Source organism: Ovis canadensis, chromosome 6 (assembly GCF_042477335.2).
Source record: "Ovis canadensis isolate MfBH-ARS-UI-01 breed Bighorn chromosome 6, ARS-UI_OviCan_v2, whole genome shotgun sequence".
Classification (NCBI taxonomy): Eukaryota; Metazoa; Chordata; class Mammalia; order Artiodactyla; family Bovidae; genus Ovis; species Ovis canadensis.
The window spans coordinates 53657017-53679113 of record NC_091250.1 but is presented as its reverse complement, the minus strand read 5'-3'; the positions used below and the strand labels follow the sequence as shown (position 1 = coordinate 53679113).

The window sequence follows — 22097 nt, the reverse complement described above, 5'->3', positions numbered from 1 at the left end:
AAAACTCAAACACATTCTTAGCTTTGCTCTCTAACTTATATGTGGAGCCACTATAAGCAAAAGCTTTCCTGGTGGCTCAAATGGTAAAGAATCTGCCTGTGATGTGGAAGACCTGAGTTCGATCCCTGGGTCTAGAAGATCCCCTGGAGAAAGGAATGGCTACCTATTCCAGTATTCTGGCCTGGAGAATTCCATGGACAGAGGAGCCTGGTGGGTTCCAGTTCATGGGGTTGCAAACAGTCAGAGAGGACTGAATGACTAACACTTTCACTTTCACAAGCAAAAGCATAATTCTATATTTCCAAAAAAAAGAATTCATGCCCATAATTCATATTGTATGAAAAGCTTTTTTTAAAAAAATGCATCTAAACCAGGACTTCCTGGTGGTCCAATGGTTAAGACTCTCCGCTTCCACTGTAGGGGCACAGGTCCACTCCCTGGTTGGGGAACTAAGATCCCCACAAGGTCCAGTCAAACAAAAAGGGGCACCAAAATCATGAAGTTAAAAAATCTACACACCAATATCCATAAAAAATATATATATATAACCTTTGGCCCAGCAATTCCACCTCTTGGAATCAACTCTACAAAATCCCAAACAAACATAAAAATGTAAAGAAAGTTTAAGACACCTTTATCAGTGAAAACTGAGAACATCCTAAATGTCCATCAACCATCAAGAGAAGAGCAAATTAAATATTACCACCATACTATGAAGTGACATGCTGTTAAAACTGTGATAGACTTGTATGTACCAATATATAATGATCTCATGTATCAGCGATTGAAAAAAAAGCAAAAATATGTATAGTCTGTGTTATAGTTTCAAAATTATGCATTTAATGTGTGTCTCTAAATGCAGAGAAAGAGGGTTTGGAACTGTATGCCCCAAAATGTTTAGATATCAACTCTATGGAGATTGAGGAATTAGGAGATAAGAGGAAACATTTATTCTATGTACTTCTGTATTTGAATTTTTGACAATGCATTCATGTTTTACTTGTATAATTGTAAAGTGATCTAAGTAGAAATCAGGGCAATTCAAATAAATAAAAGATATTTTGAAAAAGCTTTTTAACAAACAAAAAGCCAAACAGTAACAATTTTAATAAATACTAAAACCGGCCACAGGGATCCACCCAGTCAATTGGAAAACCATTGCTTGCCCATGCACCAGATCCAGTCTGTTCCTTGTTTTTGTACAGCATGAAAGCTAAGATTTTTACATCTTTAAATGACATACATATAAATACATAAGTAAAAATATGTACATGTGAAAATTACATGAAATTCAAATTTTAGTGTCCATAAAAGTTAATGAAAGTTTTATCAGAAAACAGCCAGATCTATTCATAATGTATTTTGTGGCTGCTTTTGCAGAGCCACAGCAAACTGAGTCACTGCGAGAGAGACAGTATGGCCCACAGAAATATTTACTAAATATATTTACTACCTGGCAGTTAGAAACAGTTTGCCAACAAATTTCAAAAGGAAGCACACCATTATCAACGTTACAAAAAATGTTCATCATCATGTCCGAACAATTTTAAGAAAATGTCCCAAAACATACTGACTTTGGTCTTTTAGTATACTGAGCAGCACAGGGTATTCTCTAGAAAGTCTCAGTGTGCATACCTATTTTTCCTTGACTGTCCAAAAACCTGGATTTTAACTTATTCTTAATCAAGCATGGCTCTGAGGGAGGGAGCTAGAAAGTTAACACACAACACAAATACAACACAAGCACAGTCCAAAGCAAAGGAAAAAATTTTACCTCAGTAAATACTCTGCATATACTACAGGCTCTGGCAAAATCTGCTCTAAAAATTCTTCACCTTCTTCTCCTTTTGATTTCAAATGTTCACAAAGGACACGCCAATACAAAGCAAATTCAGGAGTTAATGTATCTGCTGGAATCAATTTCCTTCATTTAAAAAGCAAAGAATAAAAGATATCTTAATATCCAGTAAAAATCTGAACACACAAAAAATGTGAACCAAGTAGATAACTGGGAATAAGCAGCCTTGATTTATAACCATCACCTCTTTAATTGCAAAGCCATTAATTTATCCACCCCCAAAAAATGAAGATATTTAGACAAAAAGGAAAAAGACAGACTCAAATAAGCAAATATAATAGGTATGCATGCTGTTGGACTTTTCATGGTAGGCCTAATGCAAACATAAAAGTAATAAAACAAAAAATGCAAAGTAGTCTAAGGGGTGAGTTCTTATATAAAGAGGAAAAAAAGGGAAAAAAGACATTCACCAGAGTAAAGAAAACCTAAGACGTCTCAGTAAAAGATATCGATACAATCTTAAGTAATGGTAAAAGGGACTACTTTTAAGCACAGAAGTTCATCAATTATCATATTTCAAATAATGAACACTTTATATACCTGCCATCACTATTTTTACAGATTTCTGTCAGTTCATTAAGAGGAGTCACGGAAAACAAGGCATTGAGAACAGAGACTGCTACTTCAGAAGAATTTTCTACATCCAATCGATGAAGAAACTCTAATATATTTCCTTCAGTAAAATGTAACCAGCCTTGGAGAAGATGCTTCTGCATTGCTTGTTTCACAGCATCTGTTAAGTCATTGGAACATAGGTGAACAAAGTCCCCCTCTAGCTTCTATCTCCTATATTTTTTGTGCTTTAATTAATTTTTATCAGATCAATGTTAACATTAAGTCGACATTTACTACAAAAATGAAACCAGACAAAGACAAAACAAAGCATATTAAAGAAAAAATTAAAAGAACAATGATATTACAAGTTACTATGATCCTTACTTTCAAGTGAAAATGGAAAAGGTCAGAACCAAATATAGAATCAAATACATAACCACTACCACAGCCTTCTCTTATTGAGTTCACTGGGCTTCAGATGTTAGTTTAGACTATATATAATACCTATTATTTCACTTGTTGCCTGACTTCATGTATTATATGACTGATATTTGCAGTAGTGAATTATACAAGCAATATCACTGAAAAACCTTATTCTTAGTTTTTAAAGTCATCCTAGTTATTAGTACTTCAAACTCAGGTTTTCTTGCTGTGGCAAAATTAAGCCATTGGAGACTTCTCATGGGGTTTGGAAATTTAAAATGTATCATTCCTCATATCATTGCTGTAAATCAATTCTCCAATTATTAAAGAGAAAAGGTGGGAAGCAGGGAAATTACACTGGACTGACCATTTCTACTTGTTTTAGATGTACAGAACACATTCATAGCAGGATATTCACAAAAGGGATAAGACAGCAGTTTTTTTTAAAGAGAGAGGGCTGAAAAAGAGATTCTGCCCTACTGCTGATGTAAGATATCTTTATAGCCTTAAACTCTAGTTTCTCCATACACCAAACACAGAAAAAAACAAACCATGCTACTTCTAAGTACCAAGATCTTGAAAAATGTCTTCTATACAATACACCTACATAAACTTTGACAGGCTGTGGAAATGATAGATTTACCTGATCTAATTTATTAATAGGACACTCTTTCCTAAAACTTTTAGTTTGACCTCAAAATCTACTAAAGTTTTATGTATAAAGATGTTTAAATTACCTGATCGGTCATTGAGACCTTGTTGAAGGAGCATTACTCTCTGAGCAATGGACAGAGCTCTCATGTGAACCTTTTCAGCTAAAACCTATAAGAGATAATAAAAAATAGCTATTAAACTCAATATAATTTATGGATTTTACAACTAGTAATATCTCCTTCACCTAACAAAATTATCTACAATGTCCAAAAAATTAATACCTGGCAACACATTAATGCAACAGCATTCTACCTAAATTATTCATACTGTCCATAAAAATCTCAATTGAAGAAATTACTACATGCCAAATATTTTTCAAAGGTATTTTAAGAATATGGGTTCTTGTCTTTTTAAGAACAGGTCTACACAAGACACTGGACCATTTACCTGATAAGCCAGCTTTCTGACAGTTTCTTTCACATCCTTGGTGCGCCCAACAATTTTTGGCAAAGTCTTTGCTGATGGCGCAATACACGATAACACTGCCCGCCTAACTTCTGGATTTGAATCATTTTCAATCAAAGTAGCATATGCTAAAAATAGAGTAATACATTTTAGTACAGCAACAAAATATTTATTTAGCCATAGTCATAAGATAACCCATATTTCATAATCTTTATAATGATAAAAATGCTATATTTTAGTCTTACACATTTAATTTTAGCTGAAGATTCTTTTCTGCCAACATCCTTTGAAAAGGACAGAATGAGAAAGCAGTCAATGAAAACAAATAATCCTAAAAATCATGGAAAATCCATCATTCAGATTATGTCTTTGCTACTCAAGATTTAGAAAAAAGTCTAAGCTGGAAGGCAGTTTATTTTAAACTAATATGACTTTTATAAAGAGGTCAGTATTTTAATTTTTAATGAACCTAAAAAGAGAGAACTTCGGGTTTTGCTGAACAAAATTTTCATTTCCTGTATTTAAATACTTACCTCTATTTCCTCTGCTTTATAATCAAGTATACATTAACTATTAAACATATATATTTTACACATTATTATGTCCTTCATTTAATACCAAAAAATACCAACTACCAAGAGTTATTAAAATTATAAAGCTAGTAACAGAGACAAAGAGAAAAACAAATCAGAAGAGTTCCCAAAAAAAGCCTAGGCATACATAGAAAAGTGGAACATGACTCTCTTTGCAAGCAGAGGTAGAGAAAGATTTCTTAAATAAAACAAAGTACAAACCATAAGAGATTGGTAATTTTGACATTAGGAATTTTTCCAACAAAAGACATAGTGAAGCGAGTGAAATAATCCATCTAAAGTAGGAAGATCTACAATCCATATAACCCAATGGCTTCCCCTCAGAATATATAAAGAACTCCAATTAATAAGATAAGTCAAGAGGAAAATGAGCAGAACACATTAACAGGCAGTACACAGAAAAAATAAAATTGGTTGCTAAACATTTGAAAAGATGCATAACAATGACATACGATACATATAACCAGATAAACAGAAATTTTAAAATATGACAATACCAAACATTGGAAAGGATAGGGCTCAGTGAACACTTTTATACAGTTATTGAAAATATAAATTGATAAACTGTTTTGTAGAACACCTGCACCTTATCCAATAAAGCTCATGACATACACCAACAAGTCAACCCTTAGGTATACATCCCAGAAAGATTGTGCACCAGAACCCATGTATAAGAAAGTTAATAGCAACAACACTATTTTAACAAGGAAAAAAAAAAATGCAAACAACTAGAAGGTCCATCAATATCAGAAACAATATAATTGTCTTATACTCATATAGCAGAATGTTATAAGTCAGCAAATAAATATATCAACATGGATGAATGTTAGAAATAATGTTGAGAGCACAGAAAAATATAGTATGATTCACAAAACATACAAAATGATAGCCAAAACTTAACATTATTCAGAGGTTTATACATGTGGTTGGGCTTCCTAGGTGGTAGTAAAGAATCTGTCTGCCAACACAGGAGATGATCCCTGGATCAGGAGATCCCCTGGAGGAGGGCATGGCAACCCACTCCAGGATTCCTGCCTGAAAAATCTCATGGACAGAGGAGCCTGGTGGGCTACAGTCCATGGGGTCGCAAAGAATTAGACACGACTGAGTGACTGAGAACATACACACGTGTTTAACTGTTCAAACAAACAAAAGGCAAGAGAATAATTAAACCAAAATTCAAGATAATCATTAATTCAGAGGGAGAGTGACAGAACTGGAGTGGGACCTAAGATAGGCTTCAAAGGTACTGATGATATTCTTTTTTTTTTTTAAGTTGGATGGTGGCTACTTGAGTATAAGATTTTTCTTAATATAAGTTTCAAAATCATATTATATATGTGTACATATATATGAACTATACTCTTCCATAACATCATAATAAGAAAATTCATCTGCTGAGAATTTAACATTATCAACGAAACTGAAAAAGGATTTAGGGAGCTATACATACCATTAACCACTGGGCATTCATCATCTTTGGGATCCTGAAGGCGTGAAAGAGCAAGAACTGCCTGTATCCTTACATTTGGAACTTTATCTTTCAATCTAATAAGCATGGCTTCATTAATTTTATCAAACAAATCATCATCAATCTGGGCATTTTCTGGCAAATTTCCCAAGAGCTTGTTTATGAGCTGGCACGCTCTAAATCTAACTGCATTGCTGTTTGCTTCATGAGACTAAAACAGAAACAAATCAAAATTTATTCCAAGTTACATACCATTATTAACTTGCAAAAAAACCTTGATCCACAGGCATACTAAACACACATTACATACCACAAAGACTCAAAATATACATTGTCTAAAGTATTCACTAAATTACAAAAGCATATTCCTCTTTGTAGGAACTCTCACTTCTAAAATAGAGAACCCATTTAAAACAAATGTTTATGAGAATTGGCTTAGAATGGTCATTAAAAATTTAATGCAGATTTATTTTTAAAAGTCCACATTTTAATCTTAATGACAGTCCTAATATTTCCATTTTCTCAATTATCAGATATTTCATTCTCTAAGATGCACAAACTCCTATGGCCCTTTTAAAATAGCAAAATTTTCTATACTATTCTCCTGAAATTCTAGTTTTCCTATACCTTTAATAGAAAAGTAAGCAAATAATTTAAAATGCCACCATCCTCCTCCTCTTCATCATTTTCCATATCTGATTGGTGAAATGAAGTAACAAACTTTGCGGCAAATTCTATTACTCTTTCCACAGCTGGTTCTCGTTTATAGACCACCATAGCATATTTAAGGTAATGAACAAACTCTTCATGAAAATCTGTTTTGTCATCCACCTGAAAGAGAAAAGAAACCCTTCAAAAACTTCATGGATTAAATCCTTTTTTCTCAACATTACTCTAAAACGCTGAAAACACCAGCCCTACCACAAACTAAAATCATTATTTAGTAAACTCTCAACTATCCAAACCACCAAAGAGGAAATAAATCTGCACAAATCTCTCTCTAGAGAAATGTACTTCTCGCAGGAAGAAAACAAACGTGAATCTTGACAGTGAAAAGAATTCCTTCGATATTTTTTTCAACACTCCTTAATTCTCCATATGATGCCTTGGTACCAGTTTAGTAAAAATCTGCTTCTTTATGAACAATCCAAAATCAATAACAGCATCTGCATTTTACCGAGTTACCTTTAATGTGCGTGGGCGAGTAGTCGCTGCAGTTGCGTCTGACTTTTCGACCCTATGGACTGTAGCCTGCCAAGTTCCTCTGTCCATCGAATTCTCCAGGCCAAGAATACTGGAGTGGGTTGCCATGCCCTCCTCCAGGGGATCTTCCCGGCTCAGGGATTGAACCCGAGTCTCCTGAGGCTCCTGAACTGCAAGCGGATTCTTTACCGCTGAGCCACCGGGGAAGCCCATTACCCTTAGTATTACACAGCAATTCCTTTCCGATAACAACTTTCACATCCTGTCTCATATCCTCAAGCCCTATTATTCTGACATAATTTTTCTAGCACCTCAAGATAATTTATTTTCCCGAAATCCATTGTCCTATTCGTCTCAAGGCTTCATTCAAAAGGAAGCAAACAGAATTTACGTGACTAGGAAGAGTCTGGTGCTAATAATTAATTTGCTAATTGGTGATTTGATGCAATTTCACTGAGGCGCGAGGTTTAAGTAATTAGATGTGGGCGGTGACCAGAAGGACAACAACCGCTGAGCCACCGCGTTCAGGACCCAAGATACAGCCAGCCCTACACTAGGTCGACCCGGTGCGCGCAAACATTTCTCTTAGATTCGCCGCCAGAGAATTAACGGTCCACGCCGTAGGCCTCTTCGAACCGGGTCTGGAGGGCTGAAGAGCCTGGAGTCGTGGTGAGATTAGTCGGGAGGGTAGCGGGAAGCCCCTGGGAGAGAGGACGGGGAGGGGAGAGGCGGGCCCCGGACCGCGGGCGGCCGCGCTTACCGAGCCGTAGGTGCGGTTCAGCGCCACCACCAGCTTCGCCTGGTTCTGGTGAGGCTGCTGCGCCAGCTGGAAGGCCTCCTTAATCGGCAGCAGTCTCTTCTCCTTCCCCATGGCGCCAGTACCCGGCCGAGACGAAGCCTGTTCACGTTCGCCTACAGCTGGCCAAACGGACCAAGGTCCTCATCTCCACTGGGAAGCCGACAGTCGAGGGCGTGGTTACCGCCAAAGCTTTCAAACAACTCCCGCGGGAGAAGGAAATACCGCGAGACTACCGCGAGACTACCGCGAACGCGTAGAGCGGCGAGAGCTGGAAGAGACGAATCCACCGCCTTCAACCTCACGGTTTGGGCGCATGCGCTGAGTGTCTTTTAAGCCGTTTTCTGAGGGGGACTTGGCGTTTCTAAGAGAAAGGGTCATTGGCTCCCCCGGAAGAGATATCCGCCGGGAGTGAGTACCCTGTGGAGATTCGCCTGTTGGAGCCGAGCTGGTGGCGCTAGGCCTAGTCGGGTCTTGCGGCTGGGGGTGAGGCGAGGAAGAAGAATCCTCCATGGGTGAGAACAGGGACTCTGCCGAGGGGAAGAATCCCTGCTCCCCCTTTAGGAGAGGAGTTCCTTTGGAGATGCGTGGAGGAGGGAAGGCTGGGGCGTCTGGGAGCGCTGGGAGCGCCCCGGCTTCTACTGAGAAGGGAAATGTCCCTAGGTCTTCTGATTGAGGCGAGCCGCTTTTTAATTCTGAGCGGTTGTTGTCCTTCTGGTCAATGCCCACATCTAATTACTTAAACCTCTCCCCACAGTGAAATTGCTGGTGAAGAGTCTGCAGACGTGGGAGGCAGTTGGGGAAGAGAGGCACGAGTTAATTTAGATAAAGCTTGTTGTTTTGAAGGCCTGGTTTACAAACGTGCATGTTGTTTAGTCGCTAAGTCGTGTCCAACTCTTCGCGATCCCAGAGACTGTGGCCCGCCAGGCTGCTCTGTCCGTGGGATTTCCCAGGCAAGAATACTGAAGTGGGTTGCCATTTCCTCCTCCACGGGATCTTCCCCACCCTGGGATCTAACCCGCATCTCCTGCTTTGGCTGGAGGGAGCAACTGAGCCACCAGGGAAGCCCCACAAAGGTACCTGAGGGCAATGTTTTCAACAAAGGAGAACACAGATTGGAAAAGGGTATAGAGATTAAGATAAATTGCCTTCCGAATTTTTTTTAATGGAGTTATTTCAGGTAGAAATCAACATCTCCATAATTACAGCCAACTAAAGAATTAAATTACAATGCTTCATGTATGCGTTTTTCCTATCAAACTATCTTCCCTCCCCAGCAGTAATAGATTTTCTTCTCTTTTTTTTGTGGGGGGGGGAAGGAATTTTCTTAATTTACTGGTAACTTTTATGTGTTAATGACATATGAATAAATCTATGAATAAGTATACTGTATTGTTTTCATGTTCTAAGGTTATATGAATAATCATGGAAGCTGCTTTTTCCCATAACTGTTATTTTTGAAGTTTATTCATATTGATACTTTCATAACAGTAACTGAACACCTCATGGACCCTTTTTCTAGGAAAAAGTAATCAGTGTTTGATCTAGGAAGGAAAAGGAAAATTTTACTCAGGCCAACCTGAGGATTATAACCCATGAGATAGTCTTTCAGAAAGTTCTGAGGACTGTTCTGCCCTATAGAGGTCTAAGCACGATTATATATGTTTTTGAGACGAAGGGTGTCTGTCAACGCATTATTGACAGTTTACACAATCCAGACCTATGGGTGTGAAGAGAATAGTAGGTCATAGAAGACCCCATACAAGATTAAGAAGGAAGGTTATCTCCTAGGAGTTCTTATTAGTGCAGCTACACAACACACACTAAAGGGGAGGGAGGAGGCCCAAATAGCCAGAGGAAAAATTTTATATTTTAATTTTTCTTTTCTTGTCATAAAATTGTATTTTATTTCATTACCTTTTATGCCAAGACAGTGTTCTAAGCACTTTACTTCATTTAATCCTCAGATGCAACCCTTGAAACTACTTCTCCTTTTTAAGAAGAGGAAACTGAGGTACAGATAGGTTTCTCTAATAGTCTATTGTTTGAGTATGCCATAATTTGTTCATCCATTCCCTTGCTTCATAGTCCTAATTCCTGAAATATTGTAGGTATTCAAATGCTAGTTAATAAATATGGTAGCAGTTGGAGTTCCCATAATTTCAAAATTATCAAAATGTCTAATTTCTGAAAAGGCAAGATGTGTGGGTACTTTAGGTTAATCAGCTGAGGAAAATCATAGAGGTTTAAGAGTACATGAAATATGCTTGATAACAATTTTAACCTCACTGTAGATTAAAATGTAGAGTATCTAGACAGCCGTGGTGAAAGAAACGTAGAAAGGGCTTTTTTTTTTAACCAAATATATCCAAAATAGCATCTCAACATGTATTCAACATAAATTGAGAATTATTTTACATTAGCCACATTTCAAATGCTAACTGGAGCTAGTGGCTGCAGTATTAGTGTAAAACTATTCTTACTTTGGGAACCACTGAACTTACCATTTGTTTTTCATCTAAAATCAATTGGTGAGCTAAAAGTTTGAGCAAACTAATATTTGGAGGCATTTTTCCTATTTTGGAGCCTTTTATTGCTCAGGCTTCCCTTATGCTTTGGGTGTCTGCTACCTTTGTTGCTTTTTTAACTGTGCAGTTCTGTTACTTCCTTTACCTTATTTTATTGGACTATCTCACCACAAATTCTTACCATTTTGTAAGTTACTGAAGGGTGAGGCATTGGCCACCAGAGGTCAGCCTAACTATCTTGATTAGCTCTGTGGAGGTGAGGTTTAATAATATGTCTTTGTTCAGTATTTTTTTAACATTATAATCTGAAAACTTTTTTTAAAAGATACTGGATTACAAAAATGTCAGTTTTGGAATGGTAGAAGATAGTTGCAAACCATATATCTCATAATAAGTTAATAGAAAAAATATAGAAGAACTCATACAATTCAATAGTGAATTAATAATAACCTAATTAAAAATGAGCAAAGGACCTGAATAGACAAATTTTCCAAAGAACACATGCAAATGGCCAACCAGTATATGAAAAGGTGGTCAACATCATGAATCATCAGGGAAATTCAAATGAAAACCACAGTAAAGTATCACTTCACATCTGTCAGAATGACTATTAAAAAGTCTAAAGATAACAAGTGTTGATGAGGATGTACAGAAAAAGGAACACTGATACATGTTCAGTTCAGTCGCTCAGTCGTGTCCGACTCTTTGCGATCCCATGAATCGCAGCATGCCAGGCCTCCCTGTCCATCACCAACTCCCGGAGTTGACTCAGACTCACATCCTAGTCAGTGATGCCATCCAGCCATCATCCTCTGTCGTCCCCGTCTCCTGCCCCCAATCCCTCCCAGCATTAGAGGTGGGCAGCAATATGAAAGTTCCTCAAAAAAGTAAAAATAGAACTGTCATATGATCCAGGAATCCCCCTTCTTGGTATATATTCAAAGGAAATAAAATTACTATCTCAAAGATGTATCTGCACTCCCATGTTTATTGCAGCATTATTCACAGTAGCCAAGGTGTGGAAATAAGTGTCCATCAATGAGTAAATGGATAAAGAATCTGTAACATTTATATACAGACATGATTCAATCTTTAAAAAAAAGGAAATTCTACTACTTACAGGAACATGGGTCAACCTGGAGGACATTCTGCCATATAAAATAAACCAAACACAAAGACAAATCCTGTATGATCCTGTTTACATGTGGAATCTCAAACAGTTGAACTCACAGTAACAGAGTAGAAAGGGAGTTATCAGTGGCTAGCGACGGAGGAGCCTGGTAGGCTGCAGTCCATGGGGGTCGCTAAGAGTCAGGCAGGACAGCGACTTCACTTTCACTTTTCACTTTCATGCATTGGAGAAGGAAACGGCAACCCGCTCCAGTGTTCTTGCCAGGAGAATCCCAGGGATGGGGGAGCCTGGTGGGCTGCCATCTCTGGGGTCGCACAGAGTCGGACACAACTGAAGCAACTTAGTAGCAGCAGCAGCAACAGCAGCAGCTAGTTAAGGAAATAGGAAGAACTCCTGGAATTGGTGATGGACAGGGAGGCCTGGCGTGCTGCGATTCATGGAGTCACAGAGTTGGATACAACTGAGCAACTGAACTGAAATGAAAGCATACAAACTTTCTGGAGACCTAATGTACGTTGTGGTGACGATAGTTAATTATGTATACTTGAAGTTTACTGGGAGTAGATCCTAAGTGTTCTCATCACATCACATGCAGAAAAAAAAAAATCTGTGAGGTGATGGATATTTTCATTAGCTTGATTGTGGTAATCATTTCACAGTGAATACATATCTCAGGATATCATGTACATGTTAAATATATACAATTTGTCAATCATACCTCAATAAAACTGGCTTTATTTTTAAAAAGATACTATGTTAAACTCACTGCCTTTCATTTATCTGTGTCTTGACTTTTAATGCTATTGGGGAAAAGAAATTGTAGCAATTAAACTAAGCAAACTAAAGAATTTGTATAGTAAGGCTATTTCTGAAATTACAGAAAAATCATTCTTTCAAGGTAAATTTTACATGGGAGTACCTAGAGTGATTAATTCAGTTTTTATGTTTTTTGTTCAATTACTTCATCATCATATACATATACATGTTGTTGCTAAGTCGTATCCAACTCTGTGACCCTGTGAGTGTAGCCTGCCTGGCTCTCTGTCCATGGGATTTCCCAGTAATTCAGTTTTGATATGCCTATAACTGCTTCTGCAATGGCTGAGACAGTAAAGAATCTGCCTGCAATACAGGATACCTGGGTTTGATCCCTGAGTTGGGAAGATCCCCTGGAGAAGGAAATGGCAACCCTCTCCAGTATTCTTGCCTGGAAAATCCCATGAACAGAGGAGCCTGGCAGGCTACAGTTCATGCGGTTGCAGAGAGTGGGACAACTAACACACTACAGTGCCTGTGGAATGTAAGAGGTTAACAGGATGAGTTCACTCTAGATTTTATAGATGCCTTCAAAGAAACTTTGTCTTATTTCTGCTATAGTAGAATGACCCTTTTAAAGAATGCTTTGAATAGCACAATAACTAAAGTATAGCCAATTATTAGTCTTGCAGATGAAATCTGGTTGAATGAAAATAGTAAAACTATGAGGACAGAAGAATTAAAAGCTAAAACCTCCTATCTCAATAAAATACTTATAATACATTTATAGTTTTCTTTTTGTTTTCAGATTGAAGTAGGTAATATAAACTTTTTAAAGTATTCTTAAAGATGAAGTTTAAGTTACAAGCAATTCCCTTTGTGTGGCTTTAATAGTATCTTTGTTGATCCTGTTTTTAAATATTATTTCATATGTCTGTATATCTTTCTCATACATGTATATTAAAATTTTCATATTTTTGTCTCCCTAAAATAAAGGTAAAACGTGCTTGTGTAGTTATAACAGGCCTCTACCATTCTCTCATTAATTTTTTTTTAAAAACTTGCTAAGCCCCTAATATGTGCCACTGCTGAGAACTAAATTAGATAAAATGAGTAGAAGCCAGAGAAATATTCTCTTATTTTAGTTGGCCATGCTGCACAGCATGTGGAATCTTAGTTCCCAGAGCAGGTATCTAACCTGTGTCCCCTGCATTGGGAGCATGGCATCTTTACCACTGAACTACCAGGAAGTCCCAGAGAAATGTTCTTTAGATGAACATTACTGACAGGAAGCCAGCCCTTATCACCTCTATGTATTTGACCCTAGAGATGTTACAGACTTTCATTTTGAAAATCATTCTTACAGAATGGCATAAATGGGATGTTGATAATTTGGTTTTGCTTATTTCATTTGTTATTGTTCAGTTGCTAAGTCCCGGCCAACTCTGCAATTTAACCTATGCTTTTAGTCCATCTGTGTTGCTATGTATACTTCTAATGTGCTTTCATCACATGTTGCCTATCCATTCCTCTAGGGATGGAAACTTTTAATGCTTCTAATTCTTTAACATAGAGATGAAGCTTCAGAATACATGTTGGTTTTCCGGAGATTTTCTCTGTTATATAAACCCAAGAGTAGAATTGCTGGATCCTGAGATGTGCAGATAGTCTAGCTAAGTAGGGCTGCCAGATTGCTCTTCAGAAAGGTTAGCCCAGTCTATAATCCCACCAATAGTGCTGGTTTCTAAAGGAATTCCTTTAGTCCCCTCACTAACACCTGGCCTTATCCATCTTCCTAATTTTTACCAAAATAATAGAATAATGTGATATCTCTTTACTCACGTAGAGTTAATGGCCTGTGGATTGTTTCTTCTGTAAACTGGGTATTGTCCTTTGCCCATTTCTTTATTGAGATTGCTACCTTTGTTGTTGATTTGTAATTAACTTCTTTCTTGATGTCTTTACTTCATTCCAAAAAAGATTAATTTTGATGTGATTGAACTCATCATAGTTTGGTCTTGTGCTTTATGGTTTTTTTTTTTTTTTTTAAGAAGTCCTCTGCTCCTAAATCACAAAGATATTCTCCTGCATTATATTCTAGTGACTATATAGTCTTATACTTCTCACTTAGATCTTTAATCTGTCATGAGTCCTCCTTTGTATGTGGCATTATATAGGTAACTTTTATTTTTCTTCATATGAGCCAGATTTACCAATATTATGTGCTAGATGGATTCATCCCCCTTTGATTTATGTGCTAACTTTATATTACATTCTAAAATTTTATGTGGTTCTATTTCTGAGCTTTGTTCCATTGGACTATTTGTTCTTATATTCTACCAGAGAAGCCCTGTTCTTGTACTAACTCTACCTTATTTTAATTTCTGTAGCTTCTCTAATATGTGTTACTATCCTGTAGGCCAAGAACCTCCTTTACGCTTCTGTTTAAATAGTTGGTGTAGCTATATATGGAATTTTATTCTTAACATATGAGGATTGTATAAATTGGAAAAACGTTAACTTTATAGTATTCATTTGTTCCATCCAAGAGCATGGAGTGTCTGTTTATTTTAAATTATGTGTCCTTGATTAGACTTTTACAGTCTTCTTTATAGAGGTCTTGAATATTATTGATTAGTTCTTAAATCCTTCATAGGTTTAGTCTGAGTTTTTTTTTTTTCCTTTTCTTTATTGTGAAAGTGTTTATGTAATATATTTTATGGTCCATATTGCTGGTATAGAAGTTAAGAGTGCCTGTGGTCAAATCCTATCATTTTGTAGATATAGGACCCTGGACAAGTAGCTTAAACCTCATGTATAAAATGGGGACAATAAAAGTACCTATCTTACAGGATCATTAGAATTTCAATGAGTAGTGTTTGTACAATTCCTAGAATAGTATTTGGCAAATAGTAAGTGCTATATAAACAAGTTAATGAATATTCATAGGTTAATCTGTGAATTAGAAAAAAGATTCAGGAACCGTATTGAGCTTTTTTGGTAGCTCTAATAGTTTATATTTTAGGGTTTTTTTTTTTTAATTTGGATGACTATATCATCTGTAAAATAGTTTTATCTCTTTACAGTTCTTACCCTTTTTAAAAAAATAATGTTGACTAGGACTTTGGTACTTTGTTACACAGTATCAGTCATCAGGATCACCCTACCTGATTCATTTTTAAAGAGAATATATCTAAATTTCTCATTTAGGATAATATTTGCTGAAAGTTTTTGGTAGATAAGTTTTACCATGATGAGAAAGTAGCTTTCTCTTCCAATCTGGTAAAAGTGTTTTGGTTTTTTAAGTCATAAATAGGCGTTGGTCAAAAACTAAGACTTAAATTTCCACAATTGATAAAATTATCTGATTTTTTCTGTTTTATTACTATAGTGATTTATATTTATAAATTTATGAAACTGAGATGTTCTTGCTTTCAAGTTCTACATGATTATAACATTCTTTTTTTCTTTATTACACTATTACATTTCGTTAGGTAGTATTTTAAATTTTTGCTAGTAAAATGAGCCTGTATCTTTCTTACATGCTTCATCTCTAGATTTAATTAATGTTTTATTATCTTCATGAAAGAAGCTAATCAGTTTTATGCTTTTTTGCTTTTTTCTGGAACAGTTAATATAAAATATGTATTAATTTTCTTGGAAGTTTAATGGAACTGTCTTATGAGAGTGGTGTTTTTAATAGGCGGTTATTACCTTTTCACTTTCTTTAATACTGGTCTGTTTTATTCCAGTTATCGATTTATTCCTATATGAATTTTAGTATTTTATATTCTTCTAGAATTTAGCCAGCTTATCTAGGTTTTCACATGTTAGCATATATTATGTTTTTACTTTTAATCTTTTTTGGAGTATTTTTAAATCTCTTTCTTGATAAGTATCACTAGTTTTGTTTTTCTTATTCATATTTTCAGAAAACTGTCTTTCAGTTTTATCAACCTATTTTTCCATTATATACACTATTTAATTTCTGCCTTTATTATTTCTTTTCTGCTTATTTTGCTGTTGCTTTTTTTCTGTTATCTTGAATGCCTAACTTGTGGGTATTTAAACTTCCTTATTTCCTCACAAGTGTTTTCAAAGCTATGAATTTCTTCTAAGTACTGGTTTGGCCATGCCCCACAAATTTTGCCTTGTATGGTTATGATATCTTTTGGGGGGGTATTAAGATTGCTATCTGAGCATTATTCTGGTCCACAGTTACCTGATAACATCTTTTTTCATATTTCTGGTTTTGACCTTTTTGGATCTTTTTGCTTTAAAGTATGTTATTGAATCTTATTTTGTTTTGTTAATTCATTCTGAGTGTCTGTCTTTTAATTATGAATTTAAGCTGTTTATAGTCATTGTAATTCCTGCTATATTAAGATTTATGCCTGCCATAATCTGTATAGTATAGTCATAGGACCACAACCTTTGGGTCCCAGCAAGAGTTCTGACATCTAGAAACTACAATGAGGACAGGTCTCCTAAAACTAATGCCAAGAAGCACCTCTAAAGATAAAAATGGTACCTTTTACAGCTCCCTATTTGGAGTTCGAAGCATAAGGGATCTGATTTGGCAGAGAATTATCTGGTATAGAACTCCATAATAAAAAATAAACTAGCCCAGGTATGTACCAACAAAGGATTAAAGTGGCCCCAGGCTTTCCTTCCCAATTTTGTCATGGTAGGAGCCAGTCCCAGTTGGAGAATCTGCCTAAGTTTATGTGCTGAAGATGGGAAAGCCAGTAAGGCTTTTTGCTTAGCATCAGTGTGCTTGGATACTCTATGAAGTTAGATGGATAATAATGTTACCCAGTGCTTTCAAACTTTAATATCATGTCTCAAGTCTTCTCATTCACAGGTTAAGGCTACCTTTGCAGATGGTCCAGCAACTAAGTCGCCAGTTTCCAAGGGCATTTGCACCATCTATGGAAAACATCGGATCCTTGCACACCAGACAGATCCTTGGCAACTCATCCTACCATCCCCCTGCACAAAAGTTACTGCACCAGCTGACAAAGAAGGCAATCACTGAGTTTCTTTTCATTACCAAATAAATACAATATCTCTGCCAACAAAAAAGAGTACACAAAGTGTCTCTTCATGAAATCGCAACCAGTTGAGACCATGCTAAGCAAATCAGCTTGTCTATACAGTGACCTCTTCTTTTCTTCAATAGCCAGGATTTGAAGGAGAGACTCTGACCTGTGCCACTGGTAAGTGACTAACTTTTACACACTGAACTGGTGCTGAGAACTGAGCTGTCGTCTTTGTAAGTGAAGAATATACAACATAATCTTGAAGAACTGTACAGTGTTGCAAGCCAGAGTCATACTATGTGTGTATAACAGACTGAGAAACAAGTGAATCTTATTGAAACAATTTCTCATCTTTTGCTTTATTTGCCAGTGTCAGTGTTTTGCTGGCTTAGATTGTTACCTTTTTCTGGTATCTTTTTTCCTACACTGTTGGTCTATTTTAATGGGTCCTAGAAATCCCTCTCCTGATCCCTTATCAGAATCAGAAAGTGAGGAAGAAGAAAACACTAACTACCTAAATGAGAGTTCTGGGGAAGAGTGGGATTCCTCTGAAGAAGAGGACCCTGTGGTGCCCAACCTAACACCTCTTGAGAGTCTTGCCTGGCAGGTTAAGTGCCTTTTAAAATATTCTACAACTTGGAAACCTTTAAATCCTAATTCCTGGTTATATCATGCTAAACTCCTGGATGCTAGCACACCAGTCCATATACTTCGAGAGATAGGTCTGAGACTCTCTCATTGCTCCCATTGTGTACCCAAACTGGAACCAATTCCTGAATGGCCTCCTCTGGCTTCTTGTGGAGTACCACCTTTTCAAAAGCCCCTTCTAAGTCCCAGCCGGCTTTCTAGAGAGCATGCCACTCTAAATGGAGCACTGCAGTTTGCCACCAAACAGTTAAGTCGAACATTGAGTAGAGCCACCCCCATACCTGAATACCTAAAACAGGTTCCTAATTCCTGTGTTTCTGGTTGTTGCTGTGGCTGGTTAACTAAAACAGTTAAGGAAACAACCCGCACTGAACCCATCAACACTACTTATTCCTACACTGACTTCCAAAAGGCAGTTAACAAACTCCTAACTGCATCACTATAAAAAACCCACCCACCATTCATTCTCATCTCACGTTCCCAGTTGAGAAAGGAACACAGTTACACAGCCCACAGTTGAGAAACAAATGTCTTCTCAGCCAAACTATCCCATCTTCAGAAGCCAAAGTACCGTCCAGTACTAAATACATACCCTAAGAGTCCTGTAACTCAACTACAGAAGATGTGCAGTGCAAGCATTCCCTTTGAAAGACTCTGTGGATGAGAAGAGAACTTCAATAGAGAATTAGTTAAAAGGGACTTTTTTACAAAAAATTGTTGACTATTCTCCTCACTCAGGTCTCCCAACAATTCACTCTGCATGTCTAATAGACTTAACTAGATACCTAATTATCAATAGGAAGGAAAAGTAGGCCACTGTCCCACTGGTTACCCAACCTTCAGAATAGCCATTGTGGAAACTGGTAAATTAGCTACTGCTAATAACACCTTTCTGAGCATACTTTTCTCTAATACTCATTTTCAGAGAGGTTTTTGATTTAAATAGAATAACTGGACAAAAGAAAATGGTAGGACTATGGATTTAACTCCCAGTTTTATATTGATAGTCCTGCATAGGGCACCCTTTAGGGGTTCCTATTTGTGGGGAGGGAGTGCAGCGCAGCAGTGCATAGTCACTTAGTTGTGTCTGATTCTTTGCAACCCCGTGGACTGTAACCCACCAATGTAGTAGCAGCCTACACTACTTCAGACGTATTATGGGACCTACAGTTACAGCATACACATTTTATAGGTTCCCACCAGGCTGTCTCTAGATAAACTGGCTTGTAAGATCATGTGTGTGTGTGTGCTCAGTCTTGTTTGACTCTTTGCAACCCCATGGACTATAGCCTGCAAGGTTCTGCTATCCATGGAATTTTCCAGGCAAGAATATTGGGGTGGGTTGCCATTTCCTCCTCCAGGGAATCTTTCTGACCCAGAGATGAACCTGCGTCTCTTGCATCTCCTGCATTGGCAGGCAGATTCTTTACCACTGTGTCATGTGAGAAGCCTTGTAAGATCATACATAGAGTTTAAACAGACACTTGCTCTGTAGGGAATATATTTCCTGCATCCTGGCATCTAGACTTTAGTTGGTAGCAAATAAAACACATTCTAAAAGAACAATGGGAAAGAAAAGCATTTATGCTAGTGGATGAAAGTATTTTATCTGTCTGTTTCCTGGAGCAGTATTCATGCACTTTCAGAATCTATTGCAAACTTTTAGGAACCCTTCTAACTTTAAAGAACTTGACTGCAGTAAATCTCAGCCTAATACAATCTGAAGTGTTTCTGTGTCTGACTTTAGATTTTTTTTCTGGTTGAATAGAAAGCATACACAGCCTTGCAAATGAGTCTTGCTGTGTCAAAACATAGAAGTCAACATACATAAAATGTATGAGGCCAGTAAGTCTTTTTACACACCTATAATAAAGAGGAAATCTGTATGTGATCCTGGTTGGCTGGGCATCTAAAGGGAATCAGAAAATAGATTGTTAAAGGTGTATGTATGTGTATATATGTATATATATATATATATATATATATATATATCCTTCCTTATTTTAGTTTTGCTTTTTCTTGTTCTCCATAATTAAGTGCTGTATACAAGGTGGCATCAAAAAATGGAAGCATTAATGGACTCATAAATTCTATAAAATGTATAGCAACTTTGAGAAAGAAGAATGTTTCTAACCTAATGAGAAATTTCTACTGAGCCTTAGTTGTTTCATCTTAAGGAAAAGGAGGGAATTATAGTGGGTAGAAAAAAAATATTTGTGAATGGAAAATTACTGAATTGAAACCATATAATGTTAGTGTAACTGAATGTAACAGTAACTGCTCCTATGTAGATATTCTATTAAATTGTTTTTTTTTTTATGTTAGAAAAACATGTTTCTTTTTTTCAAAGGGGGAGGTGGGAAGAAGTAGGGAGATCTGAAAATTAAAATATGTTGATGTTTATGTAACCGTAATATGTTCCTTTTTCTGTGTGTGTGCATGCGTGTGTGTGTATAAAAGTGCCTTGAACACATGAACACATCTTTGCTGTTCATTCCAAAAGGAAGCCTTTTCCCAGCTTCCCAGCTGAATAAAGCAATAGCTTTGTACATGCTGAACAGAGTATGGTTATTTGTTCCTAACAAAATGAAATAGATTCTACTTTGCTTAAGGCATATTCAACATTCACTAAGTGCTAAATAGAGTCCATAGAGATACAGTGGATCTCATAGGAGGTGACTTGGCTGTCCTAGGAAAGAAACATAATTGAAGAAAGTGTTAGATATTCAGTCCAAACCTAGGTTTGAACCCATTTGTTTGTATATATTAAGTAGTTTCAGATTGCACAAAATGATAGGTACCCGAATAAGCCTTAAGACTACTACTTTTTGTGTGTCATGTGTGTGGGGCTGGGGGGTCAGTTAACTACTTTCACACTCTCTCTCTCCATGGGCCTTGGTTAAATTCAGTCACCATAATTAGGATTAAAAAGGATGAGTTTATTCTCTATTTATCAAAATATTTATCAAAGAGGTGGGAAAAGGGATTTCTAAACCAACAGACATCAGTGTTATTTAAAGGTGTTATTTTTTCTTGGTGCAAATAGTCTCTTTTTGTTGAAGCAGTCCAGGAAACTTGAGCCCAGAAGACCATAATCATGTTTTTTAAGCCAGTCAGCTTCCTAACAGAAGGAAGAAATCTAGACATGGCAGGAAGAGGGTAGATGTTAGGTCACCTTTAAGGAATTATCTTGTTGGGACTCCTATCACAACTATCCATCTAAAATTTTTTCTCTATGATGAAAATAGTGTTTTGATACTAGAGTAGATTCCTAAAGCAATTAGGACTTTAGTTCAAGTCAGTTGGGTTGTTTGCTTACTGATAACATAAATTCTGTTACATCTCTTAACAAATGATTTTCTTCTTTTGGCTCCATTGTTAGAGAACTCAGCATCTTTTGGAGCAGCCCATTAGTTTTAAATAGAGATACAGTTGTTCATCTAATAACATTATGGAGTGCCTACTATAATTCAAGATACTCACTGGGAGTACAAAACTAAGATATATAAGAAGTTAGTTTCAAAATGTGTTGAACCAATGTGAATTATCCCAAGGCTTTTGGCTATTAGTGCTTATTTACTGTGAGCTAGAGTCAGGCTCACAGTAAATAAGCTTACTCCTTACACTGGCTGGTAATTATTTGAAAATGAGACAGCCATCCAAGCATAGTGGATATTCAAATGGAGAGCACACCCCAACAATTAAACCCCACAAGAGGTAGTCAGATAAGGGAATACATAAATAGGTATCTTATACACGGATTTAAATTGTATATACTAAATTCACAAGGCAGTGGCACACAAAAATCAAGACCCGAAGTGTTTTGCTCATATGACTGATGTATATATAAAGGCCCAGAAAGTCTGGACCTCTCAGATTTCATGAGACAACTCTGTACAAGCCGCTGCCTTAATATAAGTCTACAAATGACCAGTATCCATTGTACGGAGGGAAATCAAAGGCGCTACACTAA

At 36.8% G+C, this 22097-nt stretch overlaps 2 protein-coding genes and 1 long non-coding RNA gene across 3 annotated transcripts in view; 2 read left to right on the top strand and 1 right to left on the bottom strand.

Moving 5' to 3' along the window:
* The window catches only part of NCAPG (non-SMC condensin I complex subunit G), a 46177-nt gene extending 37951 nt beyond the window's left edge, over window positions 1-8226 (bottom strand). Inside the window, exons 1-7 of the mRNA XM_069593766.1 lie at window positions 7983-8226; window positions 6647-6850; window positions 6002-6230; window positions 3938-4083; window positions 3574-3658; window positions 2399-2591; window positions 1775-1924 (exon numbers count right to left, since the gene is read on the bottom strand). Coding sequence (XP_069449867.1) covers window positions 1775-1924; window positions 2399-2591; window positions 3574-3658; window positions 3938-4083; window positions 6002-6230; window positions 6647-6850; window positions 7983-8093 — 1118 coding nt within the window. The 5' untranslated portion in view covers window positions 8094-8226. The remainder of the gene's footprint in view (window positions 1-1774; window positions 1925-2398; window positions 2592-3573; window positions 3659-3937; window positions 4084-6001; window positions 6231-6646; window positions 6851-7982) is intronic.
* A 50-nt stretch (window positions 8227-8276) lies between these two features.
* On the top strand, window positions 8277-17819 carry LOC138442433 (uncharacterized). The gene is made up of 2 exons (XR_011257680.1): window positions 8277-8533; window positions 17284-17819. It is a non-coding gene; the product is annotated as an uncharacterized lncRNA (long non-coding RNA).
* On the top strand, window positions 17820-18653 carry DCAF16 (DDB1 and CUL4 associated factor 16). The gene has a single exon (XM_069593770.1). It carries the CDS (start codon window positions 17919-17921, stop codon window positions 18567-18569), a length of 651 nt encoding a protein of 216 aa, XP_069449871.1. The 5' UTR covers window positions 17820-17918; the 3' UTR covers window positions 18570-18653.
* The last annotated feature ends 3444 nt before the right edge of the window (window positions 18654-22097 follow it).